Here is a 17,523-nt window from a genome sequence, read left to right as displayed (position 1 = left end):
TTAGGGTGGTTTTGATTTGCATTTCTCTGACTGCTAGAGATGGTGAGCATTTTTTCATGTACTTGTTGATTGATTGTATGTCCTCCTCTGAGAAGTGTCTGTTCAGGTCTTTGGCCCATTTGTTGATTGGGTTATTTGTTATCTTATTGTTTAATTTTTTGAGTTCTTTGTACATTCTGGATATTAGGGCTCTATCTGAAGTGTGAGGAGTAAACATTTGTTCTCATGATGTAGGCTCCCTGTTTACCTCTCTTATTGTTTCTCTTGCTGAGAAAAAACTTTTTAGTTTAAGTAAGTCCCATTTGTTGATTCTAGTTATTAACTCTTGTACTATGGGTATCCTATTCAGGAATTTGGAGCCCGACCCCACAATATGTAGATCGGAGCCAACCTTTTCTTCTATCAGATGCATAGTCTCTGATTTGATATCAAGCTCCTTGATCCATTTTGAGTTAACTTTTGTGCATGGCGAGAGAAGGGGATTCAGTTTCATTTTGTTGCATATGGATTTCCAGTTTTCCCAGCACCATTTGTTGAAGATGCTATCCTTCCTCCATTGCATGCTTTTAGCCCCTTTATTGAATATAAGATAGTTGTAATTTTGTGGATTGGTCTCTGTGTCCTCTATTCTATACCATTGGTCCACCCGCCTGTTTTGGTACCAGTACCATGCTGTTTTTGTCACTATTGCTCTGTAGTACAGTTTGAACTCTGGTATCACTATACCTCCAGATTCACACTTCCTGCTTAGAATTGCTTTTGCTATTCTGGGTCTTTTGTTTTTCCATATGAATTTCATGATTGCTTTATCTATTTCTACAAGAAATGCTGTTGGGATTTTGATTGGCATTGCATTGAACCTATAGAGAACTTTTGGTAATATCGCCATTTTGATGATGTTAGTTCTGCCTATCCATGAACAAGGTATATTTTTCCATCTTCTAAGATCTTCTTCTATTTCTCTCTTTAGGGTTCTGTAGTTTTCATTGTATAAATCTTTCACCTCTTTTGTTAGGTTGATTCCCAAGTATTTTATTTTTTTTTTTTGAGGATATTGTGAATGGGTGGTTTTCCCCATTTCCAGTTCAGAAGATTTGTCACTGATATACAGGAATGCCTTTGATTTATGCGTGTTGATTTTATATCCTGCCACTTTGCTGAATTCATTTATTAGCTCTGGTAGTTTCTTTGTAGACCCTTTTGGGTCTTCTAGGTATAAAATCATATCATCCGCAAATAGTGATAATTTAAGTTCTTCTTTTCCTATCTTAATGCCTTTAATTTCTTTTGTCTGTCTAATTGCTTTGGCCAGTATTTCGAGAACTATATTGAATAGAAGTGGTGAGAGAGGGCATCCCTGTCTTGTTCCAGATTTTAGAGGGAATGCCTTCAGTTTTTCTCCGTTTAGGATGATGCTAGCCTGAGGCTTAGCATATATAGCTTTTACAATGTTGAGGTAAGTTCCTGTTATCCCTAGTTTTTCTAATGTTTTGAACATAAAGGGATGCTGTACTTTGTCGAATGCTTTTTCTGCGTCTATCGAGATGATCATATGGTTCTTATCTTTAAGTCTATTGATGTGGTGAATAACGTTTATTGATTTCCGTATATTGAACCAGCCTTGCATCCCAGGGATGAATCCTACTTGATCATGGTGCACGATCTTTTTGATATGTTTTTGTATACAATTTGCCAGAATTTTGTTGAGGATTTTTGCATCTAAATTCATTAGGGATATTGGTCTGTAGTTTTCTTTCTTTGAGGTGTCTTTATCTGGTTTGGGAATCAGGGTGATATTGGCCTCATAGAATGAATTTGGAAGTTCTCCCTCTTTTTCTATCTCCTGAAATAGATTGTGGAGTATTGGTATTAGTTCTTCTTTAAAGTTCTTGTAAAACTCTGCTGTATATCCATCCAGTCCTGGGCTTTTCTTGGTTGGCAGTCTTTTGATGGTTTCTTCTGTTTCCTCACTTGATATTGGTCTGTTTAGGTTGTTTATATCTTCCTGACTCAATCTGGGTAGTTCATATGTCTTAAGGAATTTATCGATGCCTTCACTATCTTCTATTTTATTAGAGTATAGGGTTTCAAAATAATTTCTAATTATCTTCTGTATTTCTGAATTGTCTGTTGTGATGTTGCCTTTTTCATCCCGTAAGCTAGTAATTTGGGTTCTCTCTCTTCTTCTCTTTGTTAGTGTGGCTAGTGGTCTATCTTTTTTATTTTTTCAAAGAACCAACTTTTAGTTTTGTCAATTTTTTCGATTGTTTGTTTCGATTTCATTGATTTCAGCTCTAATTTTAATTATTTCTTGCCTTCTACTGTATTTGCTGCTGATTTGTTCTTCTTTTTCTAAGGCTTCGAGGTGTAGTGTGAGGTCATTTATTTGTTGGCTTTTCTTTCTTTTAAGGAATGAACTCCATGAAATGAATTTTCCTCTTAGTACTGCTTTCATAGTGTCCCAGAGATTTCAATATGTTGTGTCTGAGTTTTCGTTTACCTCTAAGAATTTTTTAATTTCCTCTTTGATGTCTTCTGTAACCCTTTGTTCATTCAGTAGCATATTGTTTAATCTCCATGTGATGTAGGATTTTTCCTTTCTCATTTTATTATTGATTTCCAATTTCATTCCATTATGATCAGATAAAATGCATGGTAGTATCTCAACTCCTTTGTAATTGCTAAGATTTGCCCTGTGACATAATATATGGTCTATTTTTGAGAAGGATCCATGTGCTGCTGAGAAGAAAGTGTATCCGCTTGATGTTGGGTGGTATATTCTGTATATATCAATTAAGTCTAAATTATTAATTGTATTATTGAGCTCTATGGTTTCTTTATTCAACTTTTGTTTGGAAGATCTGTCCATTGGTGAGAGAGGTGTGTTAAAATCTCCCATGATTATTGTGTTGTGGTCTATTAGACTCTTGAACTTGAGAAGAGTTTGTTTGATGAACGTAGCTGCACCATTGTTTGGGGCACATATATTAATGATCGTCAAGTCTTGTTGGTGTATGGTTCCCTTGAGCAGTATGTAGTGTCCTTGTTTATCCCTTTTGATTAACTTTGGCTTGAAGTCTATTTTATTTGATACAAGTATGGACACCCCTGCTTGCTTCTGGGGTCCGTATGAGTGATATGATTTTTCCCAACCTTTCACCTTCAGTCTGTGTATGTCTTTTCCTATCAGATGAGTCTCCTGTAGGCAGCATATTGTTGGATCTTTTTTTAATCCATTTTACTAACCTATGTCTTTTGATTGGTGCATTTAAGCCATTAACATTTAGGGTTACTATTGAGATATGGTTTGTATTTCCAGCCATATTTGGTTATGTATGATACTTAACATGATTTGTTTTTCCTCTATGCTTAGTTTTTCCTTTACTGTACTACCTTCTGCTGTTGGTTTTCATTGTTATTTTTCATTTCCTCTTCCTGTAATGTTTTGCCAAGGATGTTTTGAAGAGCTGGTTTTCTAGCTGCAAATTCTTTTAACTTTTGTTTATCGTGGAAGATTTTTATTTCATCTTCAATCCTGAAGCTTAATTTCGCTGGATACATGATTCTTGGTTGGAACCCTTTTTCTTTCAGCATTTGAAATATGTTGTTCCAGGATCTTTTAGCTTTCAGAGTCTGTGTTGAAAGATCAGCTGTTATCCTGATCGGTTTACCCCTAAATGTAATCTGCTTCCTCTCTCTTGTGGCTTTTAAGATTCTCTCCTTATTCTATATGTTGGGCATCTTCATTATTATGTGTCTTGGTGTGGATCTCTTATGATTTTGTACATTCGGTGTCCTGTAGGCTTCTAGTATTTGGATTTCTTTTTCATTCTTTAAGTCTGGGAAGTTTTCTAGTATTATTTCATTGAATAGATTGCTCATTCCCTTGGTTTGGACCTCTGTACCCTCTTGTATCCCAATAACTCTTAGGTTTGGTTTCTTGATGTTATCCCATAATTCTTGTATGTTCTGCTCATGATTTCTTAACATTCTCGCTGAGCTGTCTATGTTATTTTCTAGTTGAAAAACTTTGTCTTTGTTGTCTGAAGTTCTATCTTCTAAGTGTTCTACTCTGCTGGTAATACTTTCATTTGAGTTTTTAATTTGGTTTATTGTTTCCTGCATTTCCAGGATTTCTGTTTGTTTGGTTTTTATATCCTCTATCTCCCTATAGAGTTGATCTTTTGCTTCTTGGATTTGTTTATGTAATTCATTGTCAAAGTGATTTTTCATTGTCTGAATTTGATGTATAATGTCTTCCTTGAGACTCCAGATCATCTGAAGCATGTATATCTTGAACTCTTTGTCTGACATTCCATCAGCTGCAGATATTACCTCATCTAATGTTGAATTGACCTGAATTGTTTGTGGTCCTTTCTTTCCTTGTCTTTTCATACTGCTCATGATTCTTTCTAGCTTTGTGAAATTGTTGTGCTAATGTTTTTCCCCTTATATATTTGTATTGTTCTTGTATAGCTCCAAAATCCCTCTTTTGTGGAGAAAGACAATGTTAACAGATCCCAATATCAACAGTACGTTATCTAAGCACAAGTTTTCATTATTAATACATTTATAGTTAGATTCTAAGACTATAGATATTGGTTTTAATTATTACTTAAGAATATATTCATTAGTTTCATAAAAGGCGTACCATATCTGGTGGCATATAGAAAACTTAATTTCAGACGAAGGATGTTATACTTAGAGGGAAAGGAGTGAGGGTATGAGGTTAAACTAACTTCTCCTTTGGAGAACTCTAACCACTAGACTGGTAATTTATGGAAGAATGTATAGACTCAACCTCCTATCTATTTAGATAGTTACCCTATGTATAGATAGCAAAAGTTAGGAGATTGAAAGTGGGATAGAGAGAATACGAATTAAAAAAAGAAAAAAAAATAACAAGGAAGAAAAGAGAAATAAGAGAAGGAAAAGGAAGTAAGATAGAAATAAAGAAAAAAAATGGGGGGAGGTGGGGTATATGCAATTCCTCTATATTATATTACTTTGGTAATTCGGTTGTTCATGCACAGTTCTTGGTTTCACATATGCTGAAGTTGTGGAAGAGAGAGAAGAAGAGAGAAAGAAAGAGAAAAAAAAGTCTCTCAGAACACTGTTTTCCTTGCTTCCAGTAGGTGGCGTTGTCTATTCCTAGCTTGAGCCTCTGAATTCAGGGTGGTGGGTATAGCCAGTGTGAAAGGAAATGAGCTTCCACCTGTATCTTCCCTACTCTAGTCTCTGAGGTAGAAACCAGGTGCCTGTACAGTTGTTGTTTTGCGTTGATAGCTACAACCCCCCAAAGCTTGTGGAAAATATTTTGAGTTATCGCAGCTAAGGCTGGGGGAGTTGGAAACCAGGTACCTGGATCAGCCGCAGAACCGTGCTGGTAGCCACACCCCCTTTGATGGGTTTTAAGGGTTGATGGGCTTCCTCCAGACTAGCACTCGGGGTGGGGCCAGACTTCCTCCTCTGGTCTGGCTGGTCGCCTGGCGCGTCTTTCTCCAACAAGTTCTTTTTACCAGGAAAATTTTCCAAGTGATCACAATGAGTCCCAATGACCTTTTCCTTGGTGTGATGGATCAGTTATCTTTCCTGTTCTCATTTCAAAGCTAAAATTTTCTGTCTTCATAGAGGACAGTATGTTGCTGAGTTCAACTGAGCCAGAGTGTCTGAGACCTGTCTGTCCTTGGTCTGTTGATTTCAGGGCTACAAGAACTCAAGAACTACAAGGGTCCAAGCAGCTTCATGAGACTGAAAAGATGTCTCTCCTAATAATAAAACTATAGAAACAAGGAAAACATTTCACATAGTAACTTTTCAAAAGCCACAGAGCCAGCAAGTGGCAAAGCAGAGGCCTGACCTTGCCCACTGCCACCCCCCACAGCAGCAGGCAGAGAGTGGCAACTTCCTGCCATCTGCTGAACTTTACCTGAGGGCCTCTGGGCAGCTGCTTTGTTGAGGCCCAGCTGCCTTCTGATTAGATCACACCTGCCAATGGAGGCCCTGCTCTACAAGAGTAAAGGTTCTCCTTGGGGACATCCCAAGGCCCACTAGCCATAGCTTTTGCAGGTTAATAGGAGGAGGTTGAGTTTGTTCCCAGCAGGACCCAGGTGTCAGGTCCTCCAGGACACAAGCCTCCACATGCACCTGGCTTTGCCACTACCTGGGTGTCCGCTGGAGCCCCTGGTGTCCAGTCTTCTGCCTTTGAGCAGCCCTGGATCACCCCAACTTTCCTGCCTGGTCTTCAAGTTTTGCCCAGAATCAAAACCAGAGAGACACAGAAGGACAAACCATTTAGACATTTGGTGAAAGGGGCAGACAGAATTTACCAGAAAGGGATTTTATTAAGATCCCTGAGCCCCAGGATTCTTGAGCTTGGCATGTTTCCTAAACTTCTGCTGAAGACTTTCAAGCCAGCAGAACAGAATGGTGAAGCTTTTTCTGGTTCAGAGGAGTTGGCAACACAAGAAGAAGCCCAGTTCCAAGGAAGGGAAGGGGAAGGGGTATATACAGGGTCAGGATAATGGAACCTGGGGTTGTTGGCAGAGCACTCAGCTACACCCACCTGCTAGTTTGAACAGCCATTTTCTCCCAGTTGCTCTGGGTTTCTGGGATTGAATCTCCCTTTCTAAGAGGCAAAAACAACCACTGTAGTCTCTCCCAAAGCTTTTCAGCTGGGCACAGTGCCCACACCTGTAATACCAGCTATTCTGGAGGCAGAGGCAGGAGGATTGCAAGTTCTAGACTAATCTAGGCAGTATTTAGCAAGACTGTCTCAAAATAAAAAATAAAAAGGGCTGAGGATGTAATTCAGTGTAGAGCACCCTGATGCAGGGAAAAAAAAAAACAGTGATGTGGGGTGGGGGGAGCCTTGCAAAGGACCCTTTCACCACAGTTCATAGGAATGGGATAAGAAGAAAATTCAGTAGCTCCCCTCACATACATCAAAGCCACAGGGTTCCTGACTTTGGGGAGAACTTGCAGATTCCTTGGGTGTCTGAGCAGCTCCATCCCAACTGATTACAGAAACACAGGGTTTCCATCGGGGCTGCTGAACTTTACCTGAGGGCCTCAGGGCAGCTGCTTTGTTGAGGCCCAGCTGCCTTCTGGTTAGATCACACCTGACAAGCTGTGGGCTGCCTCCCGGAGACTCGAGCCTGTTTCTGCCCAGTGATCAATATTCACTGTGGGCTCCATACACAGGTAGCTTGGATCATGCTGAGCTGGGTGGGATGGGGGGGATTGGGGGAAAATGATATCCCTCCAAAGATGGGTAGAGGAGTGGTTCCTTCCTGGGGGCTGAGAGCTGGGAGCAGGTCAGAACCCAAGTGCTTCCTAGATCTCTTGCCTCCTGCCTTAACATGTCATTGGGGGAAAAGTGTCAGGATCAGGGTGACCACTGAATGAAAATCTCCATTAAGACACTTACTATTAAGGGAGAGCCATTAATTATACTGGGAAACACACATACACAGGACACTTAAAGGACCATCCTGGGCATGGTGCTAGATCATCCATTGTAAAGGTTAATTTGAATTGTCAACCTGATTGGATTTAGAGATGCAGATGAGTAAGAGTCTTCTGGGTACATCAATGAGGGTATGTCTAGGAATGATTGGCATGTGGGATTGTGAACTGGAGACCTCCCTAAGAGTGGGCAGCACCACCCAATGGTGGTGCTTGGATGGAATAGAAGTTGGGAGAATAAGAAAGCAGCTGCAGATGCAAGCTCAAGTCTTCTTGAATGGTTCTTGATTGCTGCTATGATTGCCTGAGGATATCAGACTTCTTCACTCTTCCAAAGTGGACTCTGCAGGGAGTTTCTAGAAGCCTTTGGTCTCAGACTAAGGTAGTGCCATTGATCCCTCTTGTTCTGAGGTTTCAGCCTCTTGGACTGTGGAGCTACTGGTTCCTCCAGTTCTCCAGCCTGCAAACAGCCATTGTGGACTCTCCAGCTTCTGGTCTTGTAAGCCAATCTAATAAATCCCCTTTTTATAATCATACTTCTTATTGATTCTGTTCCTCTAAAGAACCATAATATATCCATCCTCAGTGGGAAAACAAACCAAATAGCAAGAGAACACGGCCATCACCATTACTCACTAATTTCCCACTCCCCCTCATATGATTACTGAACAAAAGCAAAAACTTCACACCAGAACAGGTTAAACTGTCCATTTTTGGTGGGGATGCTGAACCGGCAGGCTATAAAACTAGGAATCCTTTGTCTCTCTCAGGCTGTTCGCCCTGGTACAGTAAGCTCTGTCCCTTTGGTCTGTGCTCAAATCAAAAGAAAATCCTGCTGATTGTCTTTGTTACATGGGAACAGCCAGGACCTCAGGGTAGGAACACAGATTTTTCAATTAATTATTAAAAAGCTGCTCACAGGAGGTAAGGAAGTGGAGAGTTCCTCCTATGTAGAAAAGTGTACAGGAGCATGCACAAAGGACCAGGTAGCTGGGCAAGGTGAGGCGTGCCTGTAATCCCAGCAGCTCCAGAGGCTGAGACAAGAGGATTGCAAGTTCAAAGGCAGTCTCAGCAACCTAGAGAGGCCCTAAATAATTCAGTGAGACCTTGTCTCTAAATAAAATATGAAAAGGGCTGGGTATGTGACTCAGTAGTTAGGCACCCTTGGGTTCCATCCCAGGTACCCAAAAGGAAAAAGCTGGTGGGAGGATCAGGTACAAGCAGGTGATTCTGCAATTCTACATTTGACCTGCAGGGGGCAGCACCTCTCTAGCAATGACCACAGCTGTACTTAAGATTGACACTGCAGGAAATATTTAATTGGCCAAGGAATGAGGTTTTTTTTTTTTTTTAAATATATATATATTTCCAGTAAGTAATTTCCACCCCTACATTTTTTCATATAGAGTTGCTTTTCCTTTTTTCTTTGTACGGCGTCAGGTATATAGTAAACTTTAAACAAGTAAACATTTATGGATTGATCAGTTGGCTAAAGATAACCCAGATCTGCCTGAGGCATGAAAAGTTCAGGGTGAGAGTAGGAGGAAATGAACTAGGGATTGGTGAATGTGCATGGAAAATCACTGGCGTGGTTTGAATGCTGGTCCCCTCCCAAATTCACGTTAAAATTTAATGGCCATTTTAACAGTACTAAGAGGTGGGACCTTTGAGAGGTGATTAAGGCATGAGGACTCTGTCCTCTTGAATAGATTAATGTCATCATTTCAGGAGCCAGTTATCATGGGAGTATAACCTGCTTATAAAATGATGAGTTGGGCCTCCACTTGCTCTTCCCTCCTGCCCTTCCACCATAGCATGACACCATGAGAAGGCCTTGGTGACATGCCAGCATCTGGATATGGGACTTCCCAGTCTCTAAAACAGTGAGTTAATTTCTGCTGTTTATAAATTATTGAGTGTCAGGTATTGCTATAAAATGGACTAAGACAAGCACTTTCCTTTCTGGTAATAGTATGCCCAGGAAAAACAAACACATTTGAAAATTTCCAAAAGGTCTCTCTCCAAGAGCAAGCCATTATTAATTAAATTTTGTTTAATTAATTAAACAAAAAGTCAGGGATGGTGGCACATGCCTGCCATCCCAGTGACTCATGAGGCTGAGGCAGGAGAAGCACAAGTTCAAGGCCAGCTTCAGCAACTTAAAGAGACTTTGTCTCAAAAAAAAAAAAAAAAAAAAAACAAAACAAAACAAAGGCCTGGGGATGTGGCTCAGGGGTAGAGCGTGCTGGGTTCATTCCCTAGTATTGCAGAAATAAAAAATAAAATAAAAACAAAAGCAGCCATCTTGGTTTTATAAATCTTCCTCCTCATTTCAAGTTCATTCTACATACATATTAGATAGTCAAGTTCCAGGTTTATGCAGGTTTATACATATTTAAAGCTTTTACATTTACACTCAGGTGCATTAATTCCAAAATGCCCAGAGACCACCTAGATTCTATAGAGTAGCTGAAGCCATCAAAGTCCACCCCCCACTGAGACAGGACCCTGACTTTCTCTAGGTAGCCCTGAGCGCAGAGTGGGGCAGCCCAGCTGGCCTGGCCAGCCTAGTGGCAGACATGCATATATTCTCAGAAGGAGCACCACTTCTCTTCCCACAGAGCAGGCTGTGTGTTCCCAGGGTCTGTACCTTCTGCTGGGACTTGCCCTGCAACCATCTTTCCAACCACAGAATATCTTGGTTTTCTGAACAGCAGAAAATCGGCATCTTTAATATTACCAGTGTCCTAGAGCACACTGATCCCAGGCAGAGCCTTTTCTAGAGAGACCCACAGACTCAGGAAGCTTGGGAGGGGTGGGCCCAGAAGACTGTCACAGGGAAAAGACACATTCCAAGGCCTTGGACCTCCTGAAGGATGGTGGTCTTCCACAAAAGCTGCAGATTGGTATTACAGCTTCACTCTTAATAATGTCAAGCCAACCAATAGCTACGGGATTATCACAGGCCCAGGTTCTCCGTGTGCTGGGGTCATGGCTGCATTGCTTCACGGCTGTCGCCTCTGCAGAGAGAGGAGGCAGAAAGGCAACCAAGCTGGGAGGGAGACATCTGTGATCTAGTGACCAGCACTATGGCCAGGGACAGACGCCTCTCGGCAGACCAGTAGATAATGCAGGTGCCTGGGTCACCTTCCACTCCTGAGCTTCCTGTGTGCCATCTGGGAGAGCCTCCAGAGTCACTGCTGGCCCCAGCTCCCAGCCAGGGTCCAGAGGACATGGTAGAATCACACCCCTCCCACAGGGTGCTGAGGCTGCAAGAGGATGACCTTACCTGAGAAGGGAAACCCATAGATCCCACAGCCGTGGCCAACCCCAGGAAAAGGGGGTACGGTGACGAGTATGTGGGGTACTATGAGTTCAGGGATGCTATCCCCAGAAGAGGTGAGGGGCCTTGGCTGGGGATGTGTTCGAATGCCTGAAGCAGAGAGGGTTGGGAAAACCCGGGGAAAGGGAGTGTCAGGTGGGGAGGGGGTCTCACCCCAGGGAGGTGAGGCTGTTTGTCACACACGAGGACCAGGGACAAGGCCACAGTCACAAAGGAGTATGGTGAGCACATAGGGTAGACAGGTAGACCACCCCATACCCTGTACAACAAAGGGACGGTGGCCCCTTCCTCACCTCGCTGTGTCAACCCGGCAGCACCTAGCGTGGGCCCACCCAGACCTGGTGTACACCCAAGGAAAGGGTGTGGGGCGTGGCTAAGGGAGGTCGCATCTCTGTCCTTTGAGGAGAGGCTGGGGCCCAGGTGGCGCTCTGGTAGGGAGGAGCCTGGTGGAGTCAGTTCTCCCTCTGCGGCCCCACCCAGGAATGACTTGGGGGTGGGAGGAGTGCCCTTCACTTTGCACCCCGGGGAAGGGCAGAGGAAGCTCCAGGCTGGGTGGCCATGATGTGATAGATGGATTCCCGGAAGCGCTGGTCTCGGCTGAGTCGCTTGGCCACCTCCTTGAGCTCCTCGATGTTGTTGGCTTCCAGCTGGGAGGTCATGAAGGACTGGGAGGGCTTCACTGGGGGGACAGGGCCCGAGAGCCCCTGTGAACAGCCCTCTTACCCCAAGGCTGGCCCTCACCCTGCCCCACCCTGGCTCCCTCACTCCCAGCCCTACAGGAGGCTGACTTTCTCCTTGCCCCTTCCGGCCCAGGGGCTTCCCAGGGGCTGCAAGAAAACCAAGGCCTGAGAATTCACCGGAGCTGGAAGAGCCAGGTCCAGGGCTGCACTGTGCAGCCCCAGTGTGGGCCAGTCCTGCTCACTCCCCACCCTGCCCTCTTCCTGCCTTGTCCCCGACAGCCTGTGCCCATCCCACCCCACCAGAGCACACAGACGGCCACACTCACTGTCGTTCCAAGAGGTGCTGGACCGACGCCTATGGAAGCGGCAGCTCTTGATGCGACGCGTGGCCGCCTTGTGGATGTAGACGGAGTTCTTCATGATGACGGGCATCTTGGCCTCCAGCTCTGCGTTCCGGATGCACTCCTCAAAGAACCCTGTGGGCAGGGCCAATTTGACTGTGACCTTCCTTCTGGCCCTGGCCCTCCCTACTGGACCCTCCCAAGGATCCTAATAGGGCTGAGTACAAAATATGTTCATTTCACCCCTAAGAGATATTACAGTCACCAACCAAGGGACATCCATTGTCCCTCAAACCACAATCTGCTGCCACCTCAGGGCCAGGTCTACTGAGAACACAGCTGGGCTTTTGCAAAGGGGAAGAAACCTCAGGCTCCTCCCATACCCTCACTCAGCATCAAGGGTCCCCAGCAGGCAGGTGTGTGGAGAAGTGTCCCCAACAACCATGGCCTCGAGCATTGTAGTTCTAGGCTCCACAAGACCTGGATTCAGGCTGGGCCGGGTCCCCAGAGAGAGGCTTACTTTTCAGATGGCTCACGTCTGCCCGCATCCTCTCCTCCTTCTCCTTATTCCGCACCTTGGAGTTGAGCCCTTGTTCCAGGCTCCTCAAGGCCCCTTCTGCCTCCCGCAGACGTCTCTCCAAGTCCATGCGGACCTTCACCTCGGCCTGAGGGGAAAAGCAAGCCAGAGGGAAGTTGGGTCCAGAGTAGCAATTGCCATGTTCCCAGAAGCCTTCCCATATCATCCCTGGCTCAATGAGTTTGGATGGAACTTTCCACATCCTGCCTGAGTATCTCACCCTAGACCCAGATGGCCTGGGTTTGGTTTCTCCACCCAGTAGGCATTTATCAGAGATGGAACAGACTGTCTCCCCTCAGGGTGGCTTCATGCCCTGTACCTGGCCAGCTGTTCAGATTGGCAGAGTTGATTTGGGCAGCTATTCAATGAGGTACAGGGCAGGCGGGAGTCTCCAGGTACAGAGAAGACCCCCACCCCCACCCCAGCACATTCAGCTCCCAGAGGCCCAGGGTCCACGCACCTTGAGTTCCCGCTCGGCCTGCTGCTTCTCTGCCGTCAGCTCCTGCAGCGAGTTCTGCAGTGCCTGGGACTGGCTTGAGTAGAACTCCCGCTCCTCCTCTAGGGCCCGTGAGCGCTCCTCATTCTCCTTCATCCTGAGGGCAGAAGAGGAACTTCCTTGATGCTTGCCCATCAAAGGGGGGTGGCCTCTCCTAGAGACCTGGCTGAAGAAACCCTGAGCTGCTAGAACTTTCTGGGTCCAGAAGTCCAAGTGATGACAGGGTTGTATGTCAGTGAGGAAGCTTAGAGGCAGAACACTGGAGTCCTGGGTCTAGGGCTTGCAACTTCTGCGAACTCAGAGAAGTCCTATCCCCGCTCTGAGGCTGTGTGTCCTCATAGTGGAAGGGGTTAAAATCTGCTCAACCAGCCTCAATGCACCATTTTGAGGATCCAATGATGGCATAAGGTTCTACATTGTGAGATACAACGATCAAATCAGATTTGAGGAGTGAAGTTTCCTCCTAGGCAAAAGGAAGTGAGTGACCCATCTGGCGGGTGCCAGTTAGAATGCAACTCCAGGCGTCCAGCTGGAGGAAGTCACCAGCCCCCAAGCTTCTTGTTGACTCAGGGGTCTTGAGCCTCTTACCGCTTCTCCGCCAGGAGTTTCTCCGCCAACAGCTGCTGTATCCGCTCTTCAATCTGCCTTAGGTTGCTCTGGAGACCCCCACTGGCAGCTGGCTGCTCACTCTGATTGGTCAGTGACTGTGGCTGGTTCTTATCCTCCTCCAGCATTTCTAGAGTCTTCTTCTTCTCTATGGATAGTTCCTGGTAAAGAGAAGGAAGAGAAAGCCCAGTTTTGGTTCTCCAAACCTGGGCTGTTCTCCCCTCTCCAATCCAGGGAGTAATCCCTTCCTCTCTCATTCCTTTTTGAAGCACACCTGAATTGTCTCATTCTCCTGAGGTAAAAGGTCAAGATCTCCTTTCTCACAAGGCAAGATTACTCCTCAATCAGGAGGGTCAGGGAGGAACTCAGTGTGGCTTCCAGCACAGATGGCACCTACTAGAACCTGATCTCAAGGCTCAAGGGCACCATGACTTTCGGGGGGGGGGGTGTCCTTGTCCTCTAGCATGTAAGGAGGAAATGTATTGGGTTCATGTGAAAAATATCTAATAGGGCAAGCCCAAGAGCAGATTTAGATGGTCTCTGCATTCATCAGCTGGGATTTTACACTACACAGAATTTCTGAAGTTGATTATCCATGGGAACCACCTGCCATAATGTGAAGCGGGGAAAGAAAAATAAATACCACACACAAAGCTCCAGTCAGTCAAGAGGGACTACAATCCTTGCAGCCTTCAAGGCAATTCATGGATTCAGTAAACACATAAGGGTCACACACCCTATGCCAGCTTTGCTCCAGATGCTGATCCTGGGGAGGCCATTAAGACAAGGTCTAATGGAGTCCACTGTTTGGAATACACAGCCTAGAGGGTTAATTCCCTAACAGACATGCAAAATTCTGTGGTCAGAAGGAGAATCAGGGAAAGTTGATGAAGAAGATACTTGAACTGAATCTTAGAGAAGAGGTGGGAAAGATCTTCTGTGTAGAAGGAACAGTAGGGACAAGGTATGAAGGATGAAAGAGCTTATCTTTCTGTGGCACATGAGCTCAGGGATTGGAGCAGGGGTTGGGGTATCTCTGGGGTGGGGAGGGGTAGCAGAGAGTGAGGGTGGGGCAGTGGAGGAGGAGAGGCTGGAGCAATTGCACACCAGGCTAAGGACTTTGCACTTTGTCCTTGACACAAGCCACTTCCCCTTCCCCTCACAGTTTCTTGTGGTATCAGATGAAGGTGACCTGCCAGCCAATTTCCTTTCATGCTCAATTTCACTCAGGAGCAGCTAAGTGAGTGAGCCACAACAAGGATGTGGTGGGTGACTCCACTGTCCTAATTGATCCTCCAGCAGTGGAGAAAGTGGATTTCTTGAGATCATGGTCATTGCAAGGTCAAGTTGGAATTTGCCCTCTGGGTCTGGGAAAAAAACCAGTTCCTGCTTTGGGCCTCCTATACTGGCTGGAGACCCTTTAGATCAGTGCCCCTCCCTGCCCAGTCCCCTAGCGGGTATACCCCACGCACACACACACAAATACTGTTGGAAAAATCAGCATCGCATAGCTTAAACAACCAGCTCACTTCCAGAAACCACCAACAGTGGCCCCTTACCTCCAGTGTCTGCTGTAAGGACTCCGTGAGGTGCCTCAGTTCCTTTTTCTCTTGTTCCACACCCTTGAGGCATCTTGCAGTCAGTTCTAGCTCCCTGTGGGGACAGAGGGCTGGATACGGCAGTGCCCACCTCTCCCAACCTCTGCATACAGAAACACTTCTGCTGCACCCCCAGATATGGCTCAGAAGAGCCCTTGGATGGACAGTCCCTCTGCAATCCTGGGTCCCAAAAGCAGCTGCACAGCCTGGGGCTGAGAGGAGATCTCAGCTAGGGAGGCTTGGAATCACTTGATCCGGGTACACGGGCATCAGTCAGGTGGGATAAACCTAGGGCTATCCCTAGGACACAGAGAAGCACTGGAGAAACCAAAGGGCTCAGCCACCCACCCCCAGCTTCCCTGGACAGTACCTGCTAGAACCCATACTGTGACATGGCACATGGCTAAGGCCCCTCTCTGGGGTGATGAACTCTGAACAAGCCTTGGCCAGCACAGACTTTTACACCAGTTTCCCCTCCTCCTGCTCGGAGTATCTTTCACTTCTTCTGCTCAGTTTTCCAAATCCTTTCAATGCCCAGCACCATCTAACCTCCAACAAGCCCACAAAGCTCACACGTACTTTAGTTCCCATGACACAGGAAATCCACCTTATGCTTTCTGGCACCTTACTGTGTCATTGTGTTAATGTTCCCAGCTTCAGTCTGGCTTTTCCAACCATCAGATCACAAGATTTTCAAGGAAGGAAACTTATTTTCTATTCCAGTGTCTAGTAAAATTCTAGAAGCTGAGGAAGTGCTTGGCTTTTTACTTGATAAGATTCTCTTGAGTTTCTCCCTAAACTAAAAATAAATAAATAAATATTTATTTATTTTTGTGGGACTAGAGATCAAAACCAGGGGTACTCTACCACTGAGCTACATTCCCAGCCCTTTTTATTTTATTTTTTTATTCTGAGACAAGGTCTTGCTAAATTGCTAAATTGCTGAGGCTGGGCTTGTGATCCTCCTGAGTAGCTGGGATTACAGGTGTGTGCCACTGTGTCTGGCTTTGATTTCCTTTTACAAAGATGTTGCAAGAAAAATTTTTCTGGTCTGATGATCAACAGTGAAGATGACAATGATGACCACTACTATCGATACTACCCAGAGCAGGAGTCTCCAAATTCCTGGTTGGGCTACATCTTAAAGGAGTGCTTTTTGAAAAATATAGATTTGGGGGCCTAACCTTCATGAGATCACAATGTGAAACTATATTTGCAAATGATATATGAGACTAAAGATCCCAAATGATATCATTAGCCAAAGTGTAAGAGCACTGGGGGTCTTGGCTAGTAGCACCCATAGGCTTGGCCAGCTTGTCTCTGACAGCTGGAGTAGGGGCATTTGTGGAGACTAGAGGAAGGCCTCTCTGCCCTCACTCATGCCTCCTGCTTCAATTCACAGCATTGCAAAAGGTCATTATCAATAGGCAAAAGCATCTATAGCATCCTCTGGGCATACCCAAGTCCTGGAGCATTGGGAAGAGAAACCCAAACCAAGTCAGCAGAGGTGTCTCCTGTGTGAAGGTGTCTCCTGTGTGGAGACCTCTCCAGGCTGGGCCGAACATGGCTCTGCCTGCCCTAAGCCAGGGCTACCCCTTCCCAGCCCCTCCTGGGCACCACCACCACCTCTTGATCTGCTCCTGCTCCACTCTCAGCTCCTGTACCACCTCCTCAAACTGCTGCTTCTCGGCTTCCAGCACCTGGTTCAGACGCTCAAGCTCCTGAAGAGAACCAGAGAGAAAGAGAAGGGTCACAGTGGGCAAGGGACCTCTGAGGTCGGAAGGCCCCACCCTAACCCAGGGGACCTTCTGGAATTTAACTAAGTCTGGGACCTAGGCTACACCAGGCTTGTATTTAAGCTCTGAGGAGCCCTGTCCCCACCCAATGACACACAGTCTCAACCACCCCAAATCTTTGGTGAACTTGGCCTATGAAAAGTTAGCAAGCTGAAGGTGGGGTTTGGAAATGAGCCGAGAGTGTGTCCTGTCCATACAGATATGATTATAATGTTGGATGTCTGCTCTGTGGGGAGTTCCAGTCATGAATACCCTAAGATGAGGTTGGCTGACCCTTGAGACTAGAGGGGAAAAGTGGGGAGTACGCATTTCCATTTCTATGCAGATGTGAGTTAGAAGTGACATAGAAAAGCCATTCCCAACTCCAAAGTCAGAGAATAATGACTCTTTTTTTCCTGAGGCATCTGAGCCAGGTGCCTATAGCGTTCCTCTGTTTAGTGCCAAGGGCTGGGGAGCTAGACAACCCAGGACAGGTCCCAGGGGACCAGATAAGTTCCTTCAAGAAAGTCTGCAAGCCCGAGTGTTTACCCATCAAGTATGAGTTCCCCACAGATGTTTTTCGGGGGTTCCATGGCAGGTGATAAATTGTGGGGTACACTGTATGTGAAGTTTGGCTTGA

At 45.5% G+C, this 17,523-nt stretch overlaps 1 protein-coding gene across 1 annotated transcript in view; it reads right to left on the bottom strand.

The window, feature by feature from the left end:
• Positions 1-9,676: 9,676 nt before the first annotated feature.
• The window catches only part of PLEKHD1 (pleckstrin homology and coiled-coil domain containing D1), a 38,117-nt gene continuing 30,270 nt past the window's right edge, over positions 9,677-17,523 (bottom strand). The window contains exons 7-13 of the mRNA XM_081290043.1: positions 16,735-16,829; positions 15,070-15,163; positions 13,493-13,671; positions 12,869-13,001; positions 12,352-12,496; positions 11,817-11,966; positions 9,677-11,489 (exon numbers count right to left, since the gene is read on the bottom strand). Coding sequence (XP_081146169.1) covers positions 11,320-11,489; positions 11,817-11,966; positions 12,352-12,496; positions 12,869-13,001; positions 13,493-13,671; positions 15,070-15,163; positions 16,735-16,829 — 966 coding nt within the window. The 3' untranslated portion in view covers positions 9,677-11,319. The remainder of the gene's footprint in view (positions 11,490-11,816; positions 11,967-12,351; positions 12,497-12,868; positions 13,002-13,492; positions 13,672-15,069; positions 15,164-16,734; positions 16,830-17,523) is intronic.

The sequence above is a fragment of the Spermophilus citellus genome (genome assembly GCF_964194105.1).
Source record: "Spermophilus citellus genome assembly, chromosome: 4".
Lineage (NCBI taxonomy): Eukaryota > Metazoa > Chordata > Mammalia > Rodentia > Sciuridae > Spermophilus > Spermophilus citellus.
This window is presented reverse-complemented; position numbering and strand designations above follow the sequence as displayed.